General features: G+C 53.4%; 1 protein-coding gene across 1 annotated transcript in view; it reads left to right on the top strand.

The window, feature by feature from the left end:
• The window catches only part of reln (reelin), a 57351-nt gene that overhangs the window by 9355 nt on the left and 28203 nt on the right, over positions 1-19793 (top strand). The window contains exons 2-4 of the mRNA XM_086162785.1: positions 4818-4925; positions 11546-11684; positions 16575-16645. Coding sequence (XP_086018911.1) covers positions 4818-4925; positions 11546-11684; positions 16575-16645 — 318 coding nt within the window. The remainder of the gene's footprint in view (positions 1-4817; positions 4926-11545; positions 11685-16574; positions 16646-19793) is intronic.

The following is a 19793-nucleotide window of genomic DNA, read 5'->3' as shown; positions in this document are numbered from 1 at the left end:
TTCCCGCCCCCGGTTGTCTCCCCGCATTCCTTCCCTCCTTTTCCCCCTCTTTGGAATGCCGAGATCCCGGAAACCTGCAGATGTTTATGGAAGACGGCGTTTGGCCTAGAACGGAGATGGGCCGAGGAGGACGAGTCAACGGAGGCGTCTCCGTCTTCGGAACACATGGTGTTGATCAGGAGGACCCGTCCCTCCTCAGAGCTGGCAGGAACCCGGCGACAGGGGGAAAGAATCATGGTGTTCCTCCGGCCCGCTCCAAAATAAGCCATCGGCGCGACCGCTAATGAGCGCGGCCCCGCCGGAGAGAAAGCCCTCCACGCGACGCTTCTATCTGCTCCTGGCACCTCTGGGCATGTCTCTCCGGACGCACCAGCCAGGACCAATCAAGATGCAGTCGGGCTCTGGCCCAAGGTACGATCGCATACATTGGGGTAAGGTGCGGCGCCAGGTTCGATCTGACGGCAGAGGTGCCTCCTCGGCTAGCTGCGCTTCCAAGGCAAGCCTTTCTAGGGCAGGTTTCTGATCCGGGAGTCGGAGCGGACCTGTGGAGGCTCCATCGCCGGCCCGCGATGGAGTTCTTCGCGGCAGATGGTGCCGCCAGCAGGCCGGGACGGTGCCAGAAGGTTACGCAACGGAACGATGCCTCTAAGACCCGACTGGAGCGCGGCATGACACATGTATGTGCAGAAGCACACCTCCCACGCAATCTCCTGACACGCTAAGGAACCCTCCACAATCCCGTCTGCATCTCCTCCAGACCGCGCGCTCTTAAAGGGACCGCCGCTCAAAGCCGAGGCCGACGCTGGCACGGCGGCGGAGGCAGATGGCGCCGTAGCGTCCCGCGGCCTGGTCTCCATTTCCTGATCCTCTCTTGGGCACGTGTGTGTCTGCCAGTGGGATATGGGTCAGATGGTCAGCCATCTCCATCCGGATTGTCCCGAGGAGAACCCATTCATATGGAAAGCGAAGGGCATCGACCATCTTCCGAGGCCGACCTCGAGGTTCTCTGCGGTGCGCTAAGGCCCCGTCATGGGCGTGGACCAGAAGAAAGGGGCTCCTCGGCGCGCGAATCGGCTCTCCTCGCCAGCTCTCACGCCTGGACCTTTGGCGCCCCTTCCGTACCCTCGCGCCTCATTCGAGCCGCTTCCCAACTCCCGATCCGCCGCACCTTCTACTCCTCGGGCACTCCTGCAGGAGCCCCAAGAAGCAGGCGGGGGAACGTGGACACAGAACAAGCTGAGATCTTTTTTCTGCCGGATCGTCTCCGCAAATTAATTTGGCTCCACTGCCGGCGAGCGGCCGGCGGCATACCAACCACCGATCTGCTGAGTTGTGTGTGTGTGTGTGTGTGTGTGTGTGAGTGTGTGTGTGTATGTGCGTGGAGGCTCCTGGTGGATCCAGGATGGTGGAGGAAGCTCCGGGCCCATCAATAGTTGAAAAGGAGCATGGTTGTGTACATCTGTAATGAGGCGTTCCACCTCGCATCATCAATATTAGATGGCGCTGGGCCGCCCAGGATCTGAGCCGGAGGAGAAGCAAATGTGAGCGCGTTCTTCTGCTCTCCTTGTTTTTCCCCGACACCCTCTGAAAGCAAACCAGGAGAAGGGCAGTCCTCCTCCTCCGCTGCTCAGAAGGTGGCTTGGTGGAGTCTCCAGATCAAGAGGGGCCGGAGCCTCTCAAACCCGTCTCTGGTGTTTCTGCAGTGAATTTCAAGGGTTTCTGGATTCATGAAGGTCAGAAGGGCCTGGATCTCCTGTTCTGGAGGTTGGTTTGAGGTTCAAACTGGTCAATGAGAAGGTCTGAAGTGTCCATGGCCACTCATCCGCTCGTCTATGACGGGTCAGCTATCACTAACTGTGGAAGAAACATGGAGAACCTGGAGAACCCAGAGAGAACCCAGGTAGAAGAACCTGGAGAGCGGCCTTTGGAACAAAACCTGGTACCTTGTTCTCGAGCCCTCCTGTCATTATTTGAATATCCAAGAGGATTCTGGAGGTTCTGCAGCAACAGTTTTGATTGGTTCTGCTAGGTTCCACCTTGTGTGAATGTGAGGAGAAACATCTCGCTTCTCCCCCTCCCAGCCCGAACTGTCTCTATCTCCCCTGACAGAAGAACTTTCACATTCAGACCAGATGTTTCCTTGAGCTGAGGTGGCCTTACACCTGCTCAATCCACCCGTGAAGCACCACACACACACACACACACACACACACACAGGAGCTGCTGAGTTCACCCTGGCTTCCCCCTTCTCCCCATCCAACCTGCAGCTCCCCCCTCCTTGCTCCCCCTGCGGCCCACTGAACACAACTCACAAATCAAGCCTGGACAAGAATGTTAAAGGCAACCATCAAAGGGCCCCTGGTCTTCTCCTTCAGATCTGTGTGTGTGTGTATGTGTGTGTGTGTGTATAATTGGTTCTGATGTGATGTGATTGGCTGGTAGGTGTGATGTGTGTGTGTGCTAGAAGTCCGTCTAAATAATTTAGATCCTACATTTGTATTGATCAGGCGCCGCCGCTTGCCCCCCCAACACCCACACGCGCACACACACACACACACACACACGCACACACACACACACACACACCCACACACACCTTTCTCTGATTGTAACCTTCTGCCCCTTGCAAGCCCCCCCTCCCAATTGAGGGGCGAGAAAGACCTGCAGCCAGAGGAGATGTGTGTGTTTGTGTGTGCACGTCTGTGTGTGTCACCGTGGCGGGTCAGAGGAGTTGTAGACAGCAGTGTAGTGCTGGAGGAGTTCTGTGTTCAGGCTGTCGGGCAGGAAGAAAAACAGGTTTCCAGCTGAGGAGCAGGTCCTCCAGAGGACTCTGGAGGAGAAGACTCTTCTCCTCCAGAGGACTCAGAAGGTCTTCTACCTGAGGGTTTCAACACCACAGACCTCCAGTGCTATAGCACTACACAGCTTCCTTCTCACTGCAGGAACCCTCCGCAGGTCATTCTTGGGAACAAGGATGTTTCTGGGCACAGTGGGACAGCAAACGAACCAGAGACCACGAACCTCAGCTCCTAGGGGCATCTCAGCTACTGCGCCGAGGCAAGGGTCTCCACCTATTCCTCAGTTGGAGCTCATAAACCATGACCATCACCAGATACTTCTTGCAGAGCGCCATGTATCAAACCTCTGGGGGTCACTGCTCCGATGTTTTCATGAACAAAATGGACAGAACCTTTGAGAACTGGAGTGATGAAGAGGTCCAAGCTCTTCTGGCCTGCTCCTCCTCAGAGGGGTTCCAAGGCTCACAGAGGAACATCTATATTTGGGACCAGAATAAATGTGGTTTTGCTAACAGCTAACAGGTTTCTTCAGTGCAGGGAGAAGTTAAAATCACCTAAACCATCTCACGGCCCTTGGTTATTATTTCTTGTACGTTGTGTTGAATCGGTGCTGAGTCGCTCCTCCTCCTGAGGAGCAAAGCTTTGGGTCCAGTCAGGGCCTTTGAGAAGGTTCCAGCTGAAGGTCTGGAGAACATGTTTAATCCCCATCGGACCCACAGCTGAGGTCACGCTTGGTGACTGACTGAAGATGATTTCACCCCCGAGTGGAGGAGCTGGCCTCTTCTCCGCAGCGTCCATCTGTAGGGTGACCTTCAGATGAACCCTCGCTTCTACTTCCATCCAGAAGATGGACAACCTGCCAGTCAGATGATTCACAGCCCCACGCCACAAACACTCCTCGTCTCCTTCTTCTCCTTCTTCTCCTTCTTCTCCTTCTTCTCCCTCTTCTTCTCCTCTTCATCCTCATCCTCATCATCACCCCCAGTTGCAATTTGGAAGCCTCCGGCTGCCATCAGTCACATACATGAACAGGTGCTGCGTTGAAAGTAGAAGTACTGTGTGGAGAGTAGTAGTAGAACTGTGTGGAGAGTAGTAGTAGTTCTGTGTGAAGAGTAATAGTACTGCATGGAGAGGTGGAGAGTAGTAGTACTGCAGTGGGAGCTGAATACAGTAGACACAGTACTGTAAGTACAGTAGTGGTACTGAGTACTGTTAGTACTGCAGTGCACGGAGTACAGCCTCGGCATTATTCATGTACTTGAAACCGGAAAGGTCTGGATACCATAGATGGAGGTGGGATGAATTATTGAAGTGCTGTTATGGTGGTGTATCACACCAAGCACACACACACACACACACACACACACACACACACACAGGAGAAAGGGGGATTCCAGGGCTTTGCAAAGAGCGAGCTTTTCCTCCTACTCTGTGGTGGAGTGTGTCCTGTGGGTGGAGGTATCTCCTGGGGGTCCAGAGGTGCGGTGGACCTGCTTTCTTCTGTGAGCTGTGGTGGAGAGGAGCTAACATTGGTGTTTGTCAGCGCAGACCAGAATTTAACACACACACTCCACCGTGACTCCACCCCCAGGCAGGGCTTGACCCCCCCCCTCCTCCCGTGTGTGTGTGTTTGTGTGTTCACACCGTGGGCGCTCCTCCCCCTCCCACCTCTGTTTGTGTAACACCTGAGCCCTGTGCTTGATATCCAGGAAAACCCCTCATACTTCCTGTCCACACACACGTGCACATTGTCACCTCTGCTAATTACCTGCGTGATCAGTGTGGCCACCTAAAGAAGTGTGCATGTGTGTGTGTGTGTGTGTGTGTGTGTGTGTGTGAGCAGCATACCGTGCTTTGCCTCTTGCATTGGTGGTTGGAGGTCCAGAAATAGAACCGCTGACCTTCATGTGACCCTGAACTGTTGCTCTCAGTGTATGCAGCATCTTTTCTCTCGCCTTGGTCTTGAAGGGGAGTGAGAGTGCTTCAGAAACATCTCCAACCGCGTTTCCTGTCTTGCAGTGACCGTCTCGACGAGCGCGGCGTTCGATGGGCTGCTGGTGACGGGCCTCTACACCTCCACACCGGTGCAGTCTGCTCCCATCCCTGCTCCTGCCGCCTTCGGCTTTGGTGAGTCCCGGCTCTGGCCTCCGTGTTCTCCGTGTCCTCAGGCTCCTCAATATGATTGGGGGGGGGCATGAAGCTGACAGGTGTGTGTCGTCACGGTAACCACCTGGACTGACATACATCTTCATCATCCTCTTCACCTTCTCTAAGACACCAACATCCTTCTGCTGTGGACTTGGACAGCCAAAGTGCACACGTGTGACAAGATTAGTTTTAGACTCTGTGTGTGTGTGTGTGTGTGTGTGTGACTCAGCTCCAGTCGTTTCCACTCCTCCACTTTTATTCCATGAAGAGTGCTTTTTTTCCTTTTTTTCCATGGTCCCGACCTGCTGGAAGGAGCTCACACACACATACACACACACACACACACAGAGATCTCCAGTGCAATCCATGGCTGACCCCCCCCCCCCCCCCCCCAGCTCTATGGAAAGAACCAGGCTAAATGTTTCCCATCACGTGATCGGCCAATCAGAAAGAGACACAACCCGCATTCAGGCCGACCCCCCCGGTTCAAATTATGACACCAAACAAAAGACTGTTGAGTGGATGGAGGCAGGGGGTGGAGATGGGGGTGGGGGTTCTCGAGGGGGGGATCTTTCTCGGGGGGAAAATGGCCAAACATGCCAGCGGAGCTGACGAAGTGAGATTTAAATAATAAGAGCGAGTGCAGAGCGTGAGAGGAACATTAGAGAAAGTATGCATGAGAAATGGCAAGTAGGGACCAATGAAAGGGGAGGGGGGTGGAAGAGGCTGGAGGAGGGGGGAGGGGGGCATTTCATCACTGCCTCTGACGCTGAGGGTGATTTGTGTTGCCGCGCCGACGCCGGGTGATGATGGATGGCTGGTTCGCAGGGTGATGTTTGTTTTGTCGCTCATTTGCATTTTTGTATGTATTTCTGAAGGGTGGTGGGTGGAGGAGGGCGGAGGAGGGTGGAGAGTGGGGCTCTTGTTAGCAAGTAGCAGCTAAATATGATGGATCTGACAAAGATTAGAGAAAAACAACCTGTCGGAGATTTGATCTGGGTGCACTTTGACCGGTGGGGGAGGGGCTTAGGGGCAGGTGGAGATGGATGGAAGCAAACCTTATCTTCTGCAAAGTGAAACACTGAGGACCAACTGAGGGATTCTCTTTGTGACGCTGCAGAACCTGCAGCCCTGCAGTGTTGACTGACAGGCAGGTCACCTGTGGATGAGCTCCACCTGTCGCTGTTTTTACATGCACACACACGCACACACACACACACACACAAAAAGTGTGCCTCCTCAAACAGCAGCGGTCCCTCTCCTTGCTTCCAGTGGCTCCCAAGCTCCGGTAAGGGTGGAGGAGGAAGAGGAGGAGTGATGCAGAAGATGAGGAGATGGAGTGATGTGGCGAACGGGTGGAGGAGTGAGGTGGAGAAAGGGTGGAGCTGTGAGGAGAGCTGGGCTGGGGGTGGAGGTGGGGTGGAGCTGTCAGTCCCTGGGAGGCTTCAAACAGCAGCTCCCTGTGATCAGCCTGCTCCTCGGCTCTCTGCTGACAGCTCCTGACTCCAACACTTACACTCCGTCCTGCATACACACACATACTCAAACACAGTTGCTTCCCGCCGTACAAGCTCTCACGCTCACCGACTTATCCACTCAAACCACATTCAGATTCCGCTGACACACACATGCACACACGCTCACACACACACACACACACACACACACACACACACACTCCTGTTGCTGTGGTGACCTTGAACTTCCATGGGGATGATGGTGAAGATGATGGACTTGTCTGGGCCATGACGACAGGAAGCGTCAGGTGACCGTCAGGACCAGGTCTATGCAGAGCCTCAGAGGACCTCCATCATTGGAGGAGGAGGAGCCCTGGCTTTCAGGTGTGATGGTGGACCTGCAGAAGCTCTCTGCTACTCCTCCCTCCACCCCCTCTCATGGAGAACAGTCCTGTCTTTGAACTCCCACAGCTTCACCAGGTTTCTGTGTGTGTGTGTGTGTGTGCGTGTGTGTGTATACAGAACACACACACGCTCACCATGGAGTGCTTTCCTTTGCTGCGTTTTCTGAATGCAAATATGTGGATGTGCAGAAGGTCCAGGGTGACCTGGAGAGCACAGCTGGGGGAGGGAGGGGGGTGGGAGCTCCAGAGGCTGGTAGAGAAGGTTTCAAAGACGCCGCTGGTGGAGCAGGTGGAGCTGGACGTTTGATTCTCCGCTCTCTTGCAGCAGAGCGGCAGGCGAAGGCCGTGGGTGGGCTTTCAGTCCACAGGGAGAGGAGATATTTCTGCTAGCAGAGCCTGGGTCCATGCCAGGGAGGAGGAGGATGAGGGGGAGGAGGAGAGGAGGAGAGGAGCAGAAGAGAAGGGGAAGGAGAGGAGAAGGAGGAGAGGAGGAGGAGGAGATATGAAGATTGCGTAGTTGCGTAGATCTTTGACTCAGACGAGTCCAACACGTTTTTGTGAACAGAAGTGAGTTTGCGTCATTTTAACATGAGTGTATGTATGTGAGTGTGTGTGTGTGTGTGTGTGTGTGTGATTGCTGCTCTCTCAGGTCTATGGATGTTATAGATGTGGCAGAACCATGGAACATCATCCACTGTCTGACCCACATTCAGCAGTAAAATGAGTTAGTGACCTTCAATCCCCCCCCACCCCCACCTCCCCTGCTTCTGTGTGTGTGTTTAAGTACGCACACATATGCGTGTGGCGCTGTAGCCTTCGTTCTCCAGCATCCTCTGCCGGCGATCCACCTGTCGCCCAGGGTCTCCATCGCTTATGTGTGTGAGTCTGTGTGTGTGTGTGTGTGTGTGTGACCCCAGCGGGCGCTGTATTGACGGCTGTGGAGTGTGGGCGGGGGGGGGTCCGTGGGAAATTAGCACAAGTCAAATCAGATTAATTAATCCCCAGCTCAAACCATTAGTCTAGGAGTCTTGTTGAATTAAAAATCAAATTAGCCCCGGTGCCTGCCGGTGACGCTGGTGTGTACGTGTGTGTGTGTGTGTGTGTGTGTTTGCCTGCCAAGCAATGACACACACCCACAGGAAACAGCCGCTCGTGGCTCTGGTGGACGTCAGGATGGATGGAGGGCTGAAGAAGTGGGTGCTGGTGGGGGGGTGACTTTGCCACCACCGCTCCACCAGTCTCAGCTTTGTCACAGCAATTAGGCCTTTAAGTAACATCTCACCCTGACAGTTTACATAACACACACACACACACACACACACACACACACACACACACACACACACACACGCACGCACACACACACACACATACACACACACACACATCTGGAGCACACTGAGAACATGGAGGAGGAGGGGAACCAGACAGGACCTTTGTGAAGATGTCAAACTCCTGCGTGTGTCGAACCCTGGACTTGAACCGACAACTATCTTGGTTTCAGGGACTGTGACTGGGCCCGCGCATGAACACACACACACACACACACACCCATACACACACACACACACACATACACACACAGGTGTCTGAGTACATCGTGTGTGTTGAGAGAGCCTCATCGATCAAAGGGGGCGGAGCTTCCATACAGGCAGCACCTGTTTGTCTCATAACTCCATTCATTCACATTAGATCTGGTGTGTGTGGGGTTTCAGGTGGTGTGTGTGGGGTTTCAGGTGGTGTCAGGTAGTTTGTGGTGTTGCTCTTCCTCTCCATGTATCTGAAGCTTGTGCCTCCAAATCACCATAGGTGAGGTGTCCTGAGGGCGTCCATGTTTGTAGTCTTCTTCTCCGCTTGTATGGATACACAGGCATATGTTGTTTCTTTCTCTACATAAATGCCAGCGCTGTGTGTGTGGGTGTGTTCAAGGATGATGGATGACAGCTGCTGGGAAATATAATGTAAGCCTAAATGAAAGAGCGATTGTTTTGTAAGTGTATGCGTACGAGCGGCGGGACGGCAGCGCTGTCTGATCTGAGCGCCCACTGTCCGTGTGTGTGTGTGTTAGGTACTGCGGTTTTGTGTATGTGTGTGTGTGTGTGTGTGTGTGTAAAACCTCACCCGCATTTCTATTTTCAAATGTCCTGAGTGACAGCCGCCCTCCACCCTCAACCCACCCTGCACCTCCACGTGTCCTTTATGGCATATTTACAATCTAACACACACACACATGCACACAAACACTCACACACACACACACTGCCAAACTTTCCTTATGAACCCTGACTGGCTGATGTAAAGATGGCCTCCCACTCCTTTGGCCAATGGTGGATCAGAGTCAGGCTGAAGAGTTTGGCACACACACACGCAAACACATACATGAGGTGTGTGTGGGGGAGGGTTTGGAAATATTGAAACATGAATGGCTGGCGCAGGTAGCCCCGGTCCAGCTGGAGACGCTGACCCGCTGGGGATCTGCTGGGGTGGCTCCATGAATCATGGATCAGCCAAACGTTCTCCATGGCTCCTCTCCTGCAGAGGTTTGTGGTGCCACACCTCCCAGGTTCAGACCACTGCGAGCTTGAAGGAGTGAGGTGGTTCTGTAGGTGGAGGAGGGGTCCTGGCGGCAAAGCCCTGACCAACGGTTTCCTGACAATCTTCCTGTCGCACAGCGATTAACTGCCTCCAGAACATTTGTCGGGAAATTGATACTATGCAGTAAAACGCTCTGAAGGGCAGCGGGTGGAGGTGGAGGTGGAGGTGGAGGTCTGTCCCCACCAGATGTTAAATGGCGTCCATTATCTGAATGATTCTGGAAAATGTGCAGATGAATCTCCCGGCTGGAGCCGAGTAGTGCCGCTCCTGCTCCTGCAGGCTCGGCCTCCACCCGGACCATCTGCTCCACCTCGGAGGTCCTCACCCCGAGGCGGACTTGTCCTCCTCCGTCCAGCAGACCGGCAAAGTCAAAGGAGTTTACCACTTTCAGGGGGGAAGTAAACCCTCCTCTTTACCTGAAGGTGTGAAGACCGTCAGCTGACCGAGAGGAGAACGTTGCAGTTCCTGTGAGTCCCGAGGGACATTTTCAAGGGTTCGACTGCTTCTATGAAGATCTAAAATATGTGACAGGAGTAGAGATTGATGTCGGCACGGCCACCGACCCGCCAAGGGATCTGCTAAATTACAGCCTGTCTACCAGTGGGATGAAGGCAGTGTGTGTGTGTGAACATGCCGAATGTGTGTGTGTGTAAAGATTTGTATTAGTGAAATATGCTGTGCCCAGTCACACTGTGGGAGCGAGCAGGTCATTTTCCCTCCACATTAATCACAGCCGACAGCTCATAATCTGCATCTGAAAGAACGAGCTGTGTGTGTGTCTGTGAGACTTTGCATGTAAGTGTGTGTTGATGCCCGTGGATGCAGAGGCCACCGTCCTCCACGACCACGGCTGCAGAACATCTCAGTGTCCAGCCGATCCCGCTCTCCCCCGCCCTCCGCTCCATAGGTGAAGGGTGGTGGAGCTCCAGGAGCCTCCGTTCTGCCCTCCACCCGTGGATGCCGCTAGACTTTTCCTCCGTCCGGTCCTGAAACCATGATGTTTCCAGAGTCCTCCAAAGACCAAGGTCCTGGAATCGGAGAGGATTCCACCCTCCGCCTCCACCAACCTCCACCAACTCAATCGTGGATTGTTCTTTTCTTCTTCCTGTCTCTTTTCCCAACCCTCGGACATGAAAGAGCTGGAGTGTCGTCATCTCCATCTTCGGGGTCGGTTTCTCCTCCGGCCGAAGAGGAAATGGAAGTGTTTGCAGAATGGTGGAGACGCTTGGCCGGCCTTTTCATCTTCACCCCCCCCCCCCCCCCCCACACACACACGCTTCTCCGCCCCATTTCTTTCCCGACGTCTTGCCGAGCCGTAAGCTCAAAGCGAATCCCGTGTCCTCCTTCAGCCCTCCTGGATGAGGCGGGGGGGTCTCGGCCCCGTCATGGACAAATGGAAAATAATTCAAAGGCTGAAGGTTGGATTTCTCAGTGGGAGGAAGATTAGCTTCTTCACAAAACCTCTCCTGCAGCACACAGACAGGTGAGACAAGGAAGCTCTGCAAAAGAGAAGAACCCATGTCTCAGAGAATAAAGAAAGGCAAAACACTGAAAACAAGAAGCTAGTCTAGAAGCACACACACACACACACACACACACACACACACACACACACAGAAGCTTAGCAGAATGAATTGGGGGATATTAAGGCCCTGATGTTATTCATCATTGTTTGTGTGCGTGTGGGTTTGTGAGAGATCTTTCTTTCCGTCACAAGCCACCAAAGAAATGCCTTCGATGCGCAGCTTGAATCTGATTTGATGTCCGATATCTATTATGTTCGGGGGTCGGTGTCAGAGGGGATTGTCTCGACCTGGTCACATGACCCAGGTGATAGGCTGCTGATTTCCTCACCAGCACCCTCACCTGTACCTGCAGGGCCCCATGTACTGCAGTAGTCTGAGTACCCCGTTGTACTCCAGAAGGAATCCGGGTGTTTCTGGTGTAACTGGTGAGTACTCCAGGTGTCTGTGACTTTGACAGCCCTCTGTCCTTCAGGAGAACTCTAGGATTACTCCGGGAGTAGTCCAGGAGTAATCCAGATGTCCGTGCCTCTGACTGTCCTCTGTCATTCAGGAGTATTCTATGAACACTCCAGGAGTAGTCCAGGTGTCTGTGCCTCTGACGGTCCTCTGTCCTTCAGGAGTGCTTCCGGAGCGTCCGTTCAGTGGGACCCAGTTTGTGTGCAGCGTGGTGGCCTCCCACGTCAGCCACCAGCCCTCCACCTCCTTCAGCTTTATGTGGATCGCCCCGCCCCCTGGCACCGGCTGCGTCAACTTCCTGTAAGTCACACTCGCCGGCGCCGTCCAGCCAACGCACACACACGCACACACACACACACACACACACACACAGGTGGTGTTTCCCTCTAGGTGGACTCCTGCCCTCCTCCACCTTCAGCAATCTGTCATCTCCAGCTTGATGTTTGGTTCATTCTCCTTCCCCCCAAATCTTAGCCAGCCTCCACCTCCTCCACACACACACATACAAACGCTCCTTCCGCTGGTGATTTACAGCCTCGCACTTGTAATGACTCAAAATCCAATCAGCAGCTGCAGAGGAGGAGCACTGAGGAGGGTGGATGCTTCCAGCGCCTCGCCTTGCTCAAAGTCCAAGCTCTGTGATGTTGTGAGATCTTTGAGGAGGTTCCATCCAGGCGTCTCTCTCTCTCTCTCTCTCACGTACACACACACACACACACACACACACACACATGCACACCCTCCTGGAGGGACATGAGAGGTGATTGGACAGGAGGGGGGGTCCAGTCAGCAGAGGAGGAGCTGTCAATCAAACGGTGACTGCTGAGCCAAACACATTTACAGGCTGTTTGTCTGCCAGAGTGTGTGTGTGTGTGTGTGTATGTGTGTGTGAGAAGCAGTGTGTCTGTGACTGTCACAGTGGCAGATCTTTACACACCTACAGGCTGGAAGCTCTCACTCACTTCATCTACTCCAGCCTGGCTCTTCTCCATGTTCTCCTGCCAGCTTCTTCTGCTGGTTCATTGAAGTAGGTGTGAATGAGAGAGTGAATGTTTAAATGAATGAGAGGATGAATGGTTAAATTATTGACAACTGACCTGTCCAGGTTAACCCCCCCCATACTGGAGCAGCAAATTTAGTGATGTAGAGCTGATGAAGAGGTGTCCCGTCTCACTGCTGTCCAGGGCCTGCAGGTTCTCCTGGTCCAGGGCCTGCAGGTTCCCCGTTCTGCTCCTGCCCTTGTCCCCCTGCTGATGGATGGCTCCTCCTGCTGCGCCCATGAGCGTGTGAATTAGAGCCCAGACGTCCCGTGTCCTTCACAGAGGAGCGCCGGCCGCCTCCATTAATACACCACAGCAGCTTTATGGTCCAGGCTGAAGGAGCTCCTGCTGACAGATCACCCACACTGATGGACTACTGCGCTAGTGGGGGGGCTTCCACAGGAACTCATTTCCTCGGAGCTGTAAATCCACAGCTAAGTAGGGGGGGAGGGGGAGGAAGAAGAAGAGAAGGAGGAGGTAGAGGAGAGGAGGGAAGGTGAAGGGGGGGAGAGGAGGAGGAGGAGAGAGGGAGGGAACAAGGAGAGGAAGAGGAAGAGGAAGAGGAAGAAGAAGAGGTGGAGGAGAGGAGGAGAGAAGGGGAGAGGGGAGGAGGAGGAGGGAAGGAGGGAACGAGGAGAGGAGGAGGAAGAAGATTAGGAGGAGGGGAGACGGTGAAGGCGGAGGAGAGGCGAGGAAGAGAAGGAGGAGGAAGAAGAGGAGAAAAGGAGAAGAAGAGAAGGAGGGAAGAAGGGAAGGAGGAGCAGGAGGAGAGGGGGGAGAAAGAAGAGAAGGTGGAGGTGGTGGAGGAGAGGAGGAGAGAAGGAGGGAATGAGGGGAGGAGGAAGAAGAGGAGAGGAGGAAGAACAGAAGGAGGAGGTGAAGAGGGGGGGGGGGGGGGCGAGGAGGAGACATCTGATCTGTGTGAAGATCTAGAAATACAATCTCATCTTCAGGTTTATCGACCCAGACGTGATTAGGATCTTCTTCCAGGAGGACAGAAAGACGGGAACAATGAGTGGCTGAATGGATGGGGGTCACTGTAAGGGGCCCTGTGATTGGATGCAAGTCTCTCACACTGTCACAGCTTGGATCGGCTCTGCCCCCCACGACCCTGAGATCAAGATAGGTGTGGAGGATGAACGGAAGAATGGATGGATCGATGAATGGAGGGATGAAGGGATGAATGGATGGATGGATTGATGGATGGATGAAAAGAATGGATGAATTTCCAGCCATTTTACTTTATCCTCAGAAGATCACCCTTACAAAGCTTGAACATCACCCCATCACAGCTTGTATGTGTGTGTGTGTGTGTGTGTGTGTGTTTCCACTGTTTTGTTCTCCTGCACCCTGTAGAGACAGAAGGTTCTGCAGGTTCTGCTCTCTGCATAGGGATGCAGAGGGTTGTGTTTTTCTTCTAGACACCTGCTACCTTTGGAATCCAGAGCAGACTGAGAACCTTGTGGGTGAAACCTGGAGAAGGTATGGTGAAGGACCTGGGTCTGGTCCGGCCCAGCTTCCTTCACACAAACACTTAACTGAAGGAAAGCGTCGGAAGGAAAGGCTTCCTGGTTAACCTCATGATGGTCCAGACCAATGATCTGGTCTCCAGGAGGACCAGAGGACTTGGGTTCCACTCTGGACTCTGAGGTTCTTGAAAGCCAGGACCCCAAAATGCTTGGCGTTGGGCGGAGAACCCGGACCGCAGGAACACCCGAAGCTCCTGGTGCCATTCCAGAAGAAGGCAGCCTCCGGGACGTGGATGAGACGAGGTCCCGAGGATGATTGACATGGCGCCATACCCCTGGGGGGTCAGAGGTCGGAGGTCAGCGGCGCCCTGACAGGTGACCTTTCCCTACCCCCGGCTCCTCGTTGATCTCCTCATTGATCTCCTCCTCGGCAGAGCCCCGAGGACCCCCCGAGAAACATGACCAATAATCTCTCCTGGTACCTTCAGGAATCAGCGTCCTCCAGGGTACCGGTTTAAATAATTCACTTTTAATCTGCGGCGAACCGCCTAAAGGTCGCCGCCTTCACGCGTCTGCCATATTTCCCCCAGGACGACCGTGACCTCATCAATCATACGTCCACCCTTCTGAGATGGGGGTTTGCACGTGAAGGGGGGTCAGACCATTCCTGCGCGGCCGGATGGAGAACATACAACCACTTGTTTTCAGAAGAAGCGTACTGGACCACCCTTGGACCAGAGATGGCTGCATGCCATCGGCCAGCCTCCCCAGGTTCACCTCAGACAGGTTGAGATCTCCTGGTTGACCTCATGGAGGTCCAGGTTCCTTGCCTCTGACAGAGGAGCTCCACCCACAGTCCCTCCTTTACGCAGAAGCTGAGTGGGCTGGTTGTTGTTGCACAAGAGTCACACCATGTGGACCCCACCTGGGCAGAGAAGGTCGGTTCCACCTCCACCTCCACCTTCCTGTGGCTCTGAAAGCAACTCTGCTCCAACACATCCAACAGCAGCGGCAGCCATGCGGACCCCACGCTGTGTTTTTGTGCGTGCGTGCGCGCCTGCGTGCCTGCGTGCGCGTGTGTGTGTGTGTGTGCGTGTGTGTGTGTGTGTGGGCTGTCAACCGCCCCTTGGGGGACATCCAAGGCCGACAGCAACATGTAATCCAACATGGAGGACGTGGCTGGTAATTACCTCCTCCAGGGGCTTCGGGAGCTGTTTGACTGACAGCCTGTCCATCTGCATACATGTGAAGAGCATGTGTGTGAGTGTGTGTGTTTGTGTGTGTGTGTGTGTGTGTGTGTGTGTGTGCCTTGCACGCCTCCATAGTTGACAGCAGATTGTGGCTCTGAAAGAAACAGCTCTCTAACCCCTATCGGTATTTGCCATCAGCATATCCCCCCGTCCCTCCTCCTCTCCTCACATCTCCCTCCATCTCCTGCTCCGTCTGAGGTCTGCTGCCTAACGAGGGGCTAGGAGGACACGCATCTCCACAAGATGAATGATCCCTCGTTCCAGGACTGCAGAGGATAGAAACACCTCCTCCTCCTCCTCCTCTACACCCGCCAAAGACACTCAAATTAACATTTAGATGTTCAGTAAATGTTCTGTGTGTGTGTATGTGTGTGTGTGTGTGTATGTGTGTGTGACAGTAATGAGACACACACACACACACACACACACCGAGCAGCGTTGGAGTGTGATGCGAGGGCAGACGCTGGCGTCACACTGTGCTGATAACAAATTCTTCTTCTCCCGCTAAATGGTGGTCTCCATGTTCCTCCTCCAACCATCTCCTGTCCTCCAGGTCTCCATGCCCCCTGTTCTGTGTGTACTGATCCGTAGCTGAGTGTGTTTGCTAAATATTTAAGGGGCTTGTTCCTACAAGCCCCATCCCTCATTATGCACCATCTTTTATTCATAAAATCCAAACTGGACTGGGCGTTTCCTCCTCGCTTCCTGCCACGTGGACCAGGGTCTTCTTGTTGCTCTGCAGCCCAAATGAAGGTGGCGATGTCTTGACTGGTGGAGGAGCAGGAGGGTGGAGGTGGAGCCCCAGCGAGGAGCAGCAGGAATGAGTGATTGAAGAGTAGATCCAGACCACCTCAGAGCACCTCCTCTGCTGTCTGACCGCCATCTTCTCCTCCCCTGTCTGACCTCCATCTCCTCCTAGCTTGTCTGAACTCCATCTTCTCTTCTCCAGTCTGACCTCCATCTTCTCCTCTGCTGTCCTCCACCCAGAGGTGGGGTCCAGTCTGGTTGTGGGTTGAGGGTGAAGCCCCCCTCCTGGCATGGCTGGTCCTTCACCTTCTCGCTCTGATGTTTCTAGGATCCTCCTCCTCCTCCTACACCTGAGCACCCCCCCCCCCCCCCGCTGCACTCTTGTATATTTTTAAAGATCTTCCCATCTCCAGATGAATAATGTATTCCACACCCAGATGGAGATGTTTGCTCTCCATGAAGAATTCATCCGTCTTCGAGTCGAATCACCCGCCGTTCTTTAAGGAACAAAGCTGCCGTTTTGCTGCGTGTGAATGGCGGGCGGCTCCATGGACCTCTTTATCTGCTCCCTTCCACCTAAGACCTCTTCTCTTCTGCTAAAACCTCTCCTCTTCCTACTTCAACCGCTTCTCCTTCACCTCAGACTTATTCTCCTTCTCAGACGTCTCCTCTTCTGTCTCCCAGGGCGACGGCGACGCACCATGGACACATCCTCTTCAAGGACGCCTTGGCCCAGCAGCTCTGTGAGCAGGGAGGTGAGCCCACAACCTTCTACCACACCTGCACACACCACCGGGCACGCTGCCTCCTGTTGTGGGTGTGGGTGTGGGTGTTAGCAGAACCCCCCCCCCTGGACTCTTTGTTGCTGATGATGTGAGCTGGAGCTGGAGATACTGGTGCTCCTCTATTTGCCAGATTAGTTTCAGCTTATGCTGAAGCGGCCGGCCGCTCCGCCCTGCAGATCCTGCCTCCACCCGTCTGACAGACTTAAGCAGCTGCAGAGAGACAGCCCCCCTCCATCTCCTCCTCCTCTACCATCTCCTCCACATCCTCCTCCTCCTCCATCTCCTCCATCTCCTTCGACCGCTGATGTTGTGGAATTGCTTGTTTAAGAATAAGAATAAGAATAAGAATAAGAATAAGAATAAGAATAAGAATAAGAATAAGAATAAGAATAAGAATAAGAATAAGAATAAGAATAAGAATAAGAATAAGAATAAGAATAAGAATAAGAATAAGAATAAGAATAAGAATAAGAATAAGAATAAGAATAAGAATAAGAATAAGAATAAGAATAAGAACAACTTTATTTGTCCCAAGTTGTGCCAGAGTTTCAAGTAAAACATAACATTATTAAATGATAGTATGAAATTGTATAAACAGTAAAAAAAAGGGGAGGGAGAATAAGAAATACAAATAAAACTATAAAGTGTCAAAGTGAAGGCTAAGTGTTTTAAGGTGTTAAGTGCAAAGATTTGATGATTCCCTGCGGCTGAAGGAAGAAGAATTAAAAAGTCTGATAGCCTCAGGTAGGAACAACCTCCTGTGGCGTTCCGTCGAGCTCCTTGGTGGTATCAGTCTACGACTGAAAGAACTCTGACAGGATGTCAGTGTGGCATGCAGGGGGTGATGGACGTTGTCCATGATGCTGAGGAGCTTCCTCATCATCCTCCTCTCTGACACCTGCACAACAGACTCCAGCTCTACTCCCAGGACAGACCCAGCTCTCCTGATGAGCTTGTTGAGTCTGTTGGTGTCAGCTGTCTTGATCCTGCTGCCCAGCACACAACAGCGTAGAAGATGACGCTGGACACCACCGAGTGGTAAAACATCTGCAGCATGGTCCTGCAGACGTAGAAAGATCTTAGCCTCCTGAGGAAGAACAAGCGGCTCTGACCTTTCTTGAAGATGGCATTGGTGTTCAAAGTCCAGTCCAGTTAATTGTCCAAGTGGACACCCAGGTACTTGTAGGTGTCCACAATGTCCACTTCTGTACCCCTGATGGTGACCGGATTCAGGTGGGTCCTTTGTTTCCTGAAATCCACCACTTGCTCCTTTGTCTTTGTCACATTGAGCTGCAGGTGGTTCAGTCCACACCACTCCACAAACGTGTCCACCACGCTCCTGTACTCCTCCTCCTGGCCTCCGTTAATGCAGCCCACGATGGCAGAGTCATCTGAGAATTTCTGCAGGTGGCAGGACTGTGAGGAGAACCTGAAGTCTGAGGTGTAGAGCGTGAACAGGAAGGGAGACAGGACCGTCCCGTGGCGCCCACGTGCTGCTCACAATGGTGTCTGATGTGATGTTCCCCAGCCTCACGTACTGCGGCCGACCTGTGAGGTAGTTGTTGATCCAGGCCGCAAGTGGAGCATCCACCTGCATGTCCAGAAGCTTCCTGTTCAGCAGGGCAGGTCGAATGGTGAGAAGCCTCTCTCTGCTGCGGATCAAACATCGCTAATTCTAGCAGCGAGGAGGAGAATCTAAGGAACATCAGGGCAAGAGGATTAGCTTGGAGGCAGATCCACCACCCTCCCCTAAAAACCCACATGGAACTCCAGCTCACTGTCCACCACCACTGCCTGCACCCTCAGAAGAACCCACTGGAGACCAGGTGAGGAAGTCAGACATCCCTGAAGGAGCCTCGGTGGTCCTTCAAGAGGCTGCTGCAGAAGCAACAAGTCCTTGAGCCATCAGATGATCAAGGGAAGGACCCGCGTGGAGGAGGAAACCCCTGGTTTAGATCTTGTGCGAAGGATACATGGAGGAGCTTCCTGTTCAGGGCCCTTGATTGACAGCTGGTTAGCGGCCATTTGTTCTCCTGTCTGTTGGAGGCTCCGGAGATGGAGATGGTTGAAGGTGATGGATCATCTTCTCTCCTCCTGTTGCAACCGAGCAGGAGAACCATGCCGAGTCTGAACTTTGGTTTCTGATGGACCTCAATGGACCTGCTGGCAGATGTGGAAGACAGACAAGGAGCCCTCAGTGGAGGCGGCTGTATCTCAATGAAGGAAACTGCTTCAAGAAAAAGGAGGAAGAAGAAAAACTTCTCAAGCAGGTTCCTTTGGTGCTGAAGGCCCAGCAGACCCCCCCCCCCCACCATGGTTGTGTCTGGGATGGGGGGGGGTCTGCTTATCTCAGCTTCAGAAGAGTTAGAGATGGGGGGGCAGATCAGGCCTCCTCAGAAGTTCATGTTCTTAAGACGTGAGCTTTGAAGAGCTGGAGAAGTGAAAGCTATCTAAAGCAGGGTGATGATCCCTGGAAGCAAGGTGGTGGGGGGGTGAAAGCAGAACACAATCAGCCATGATATGGAGAACAAATGGACAGATTATCCAGCAGGAGAAGAATTATGGAGATCCTTCAGATGGATCTTCATGCTAATAGGAGGTGGAGGGTTGTGGAGAGCACTCAGAACTTAGAAGATAGAAGTATTTCCAGCCCTTGGTCTTCACTGCATCTTTTCCTCTCACCTTCTGACCTCCACCAAGAAAATGAATGACCGGACAAGGAGGATGAGGCTGAAGGACCCCACAGGGTTGGGGTGGAGGTAGTGGAGCGTCTGTGGCTGTTGGACCTTCAGCCTCCGCCTCCTGGCTGGAAGTCCCTCTATCACGTTCCCCAGATTGATCATTGGAGAAACTCAGGTTTCCTGATGGTCTGGTTGTCTCCTCGTGGTCTGATGGGCTCCAGCCTGCCCTCTTGTTTCCATCCTCCCTTCTCTTTCCACATATTTGTGAGGTTCCTCCTCTCTGCTGGTGTCCACTCTGCAGATAGCTGGAGAACATCATCTTCTGAGCACTCACCTACTTAGGAGTCTCCACTCACCTAGGAGTCTCCACTCATCTACGGGTCTCCACTCACCTGTGAGAACTGTAATGAGGCCACCCTTTTCCAAGGGGTTGTGGA

The sequence above is a fragment of the Fistularia commersonii genome, chromosome 17 (assembly GCF_037954325.1).
Source record: "Fistularia commersonii isolate RoL2024-O1a breed Wild chromosome 17, RoL_Fcom_v1.0, whole genome shotgun sequence".
Classification (NCBI taxonomy): domain Eukaryota; kingdom Metazoa; phylum Chordata; class Actinopteri; order Syngnathiformes; family Fistulariidae; genus Fistularia; species Fistularia commersonii.
This window is presented reverse-complemented; position numbering and strand designations above follow the sequence as displayed.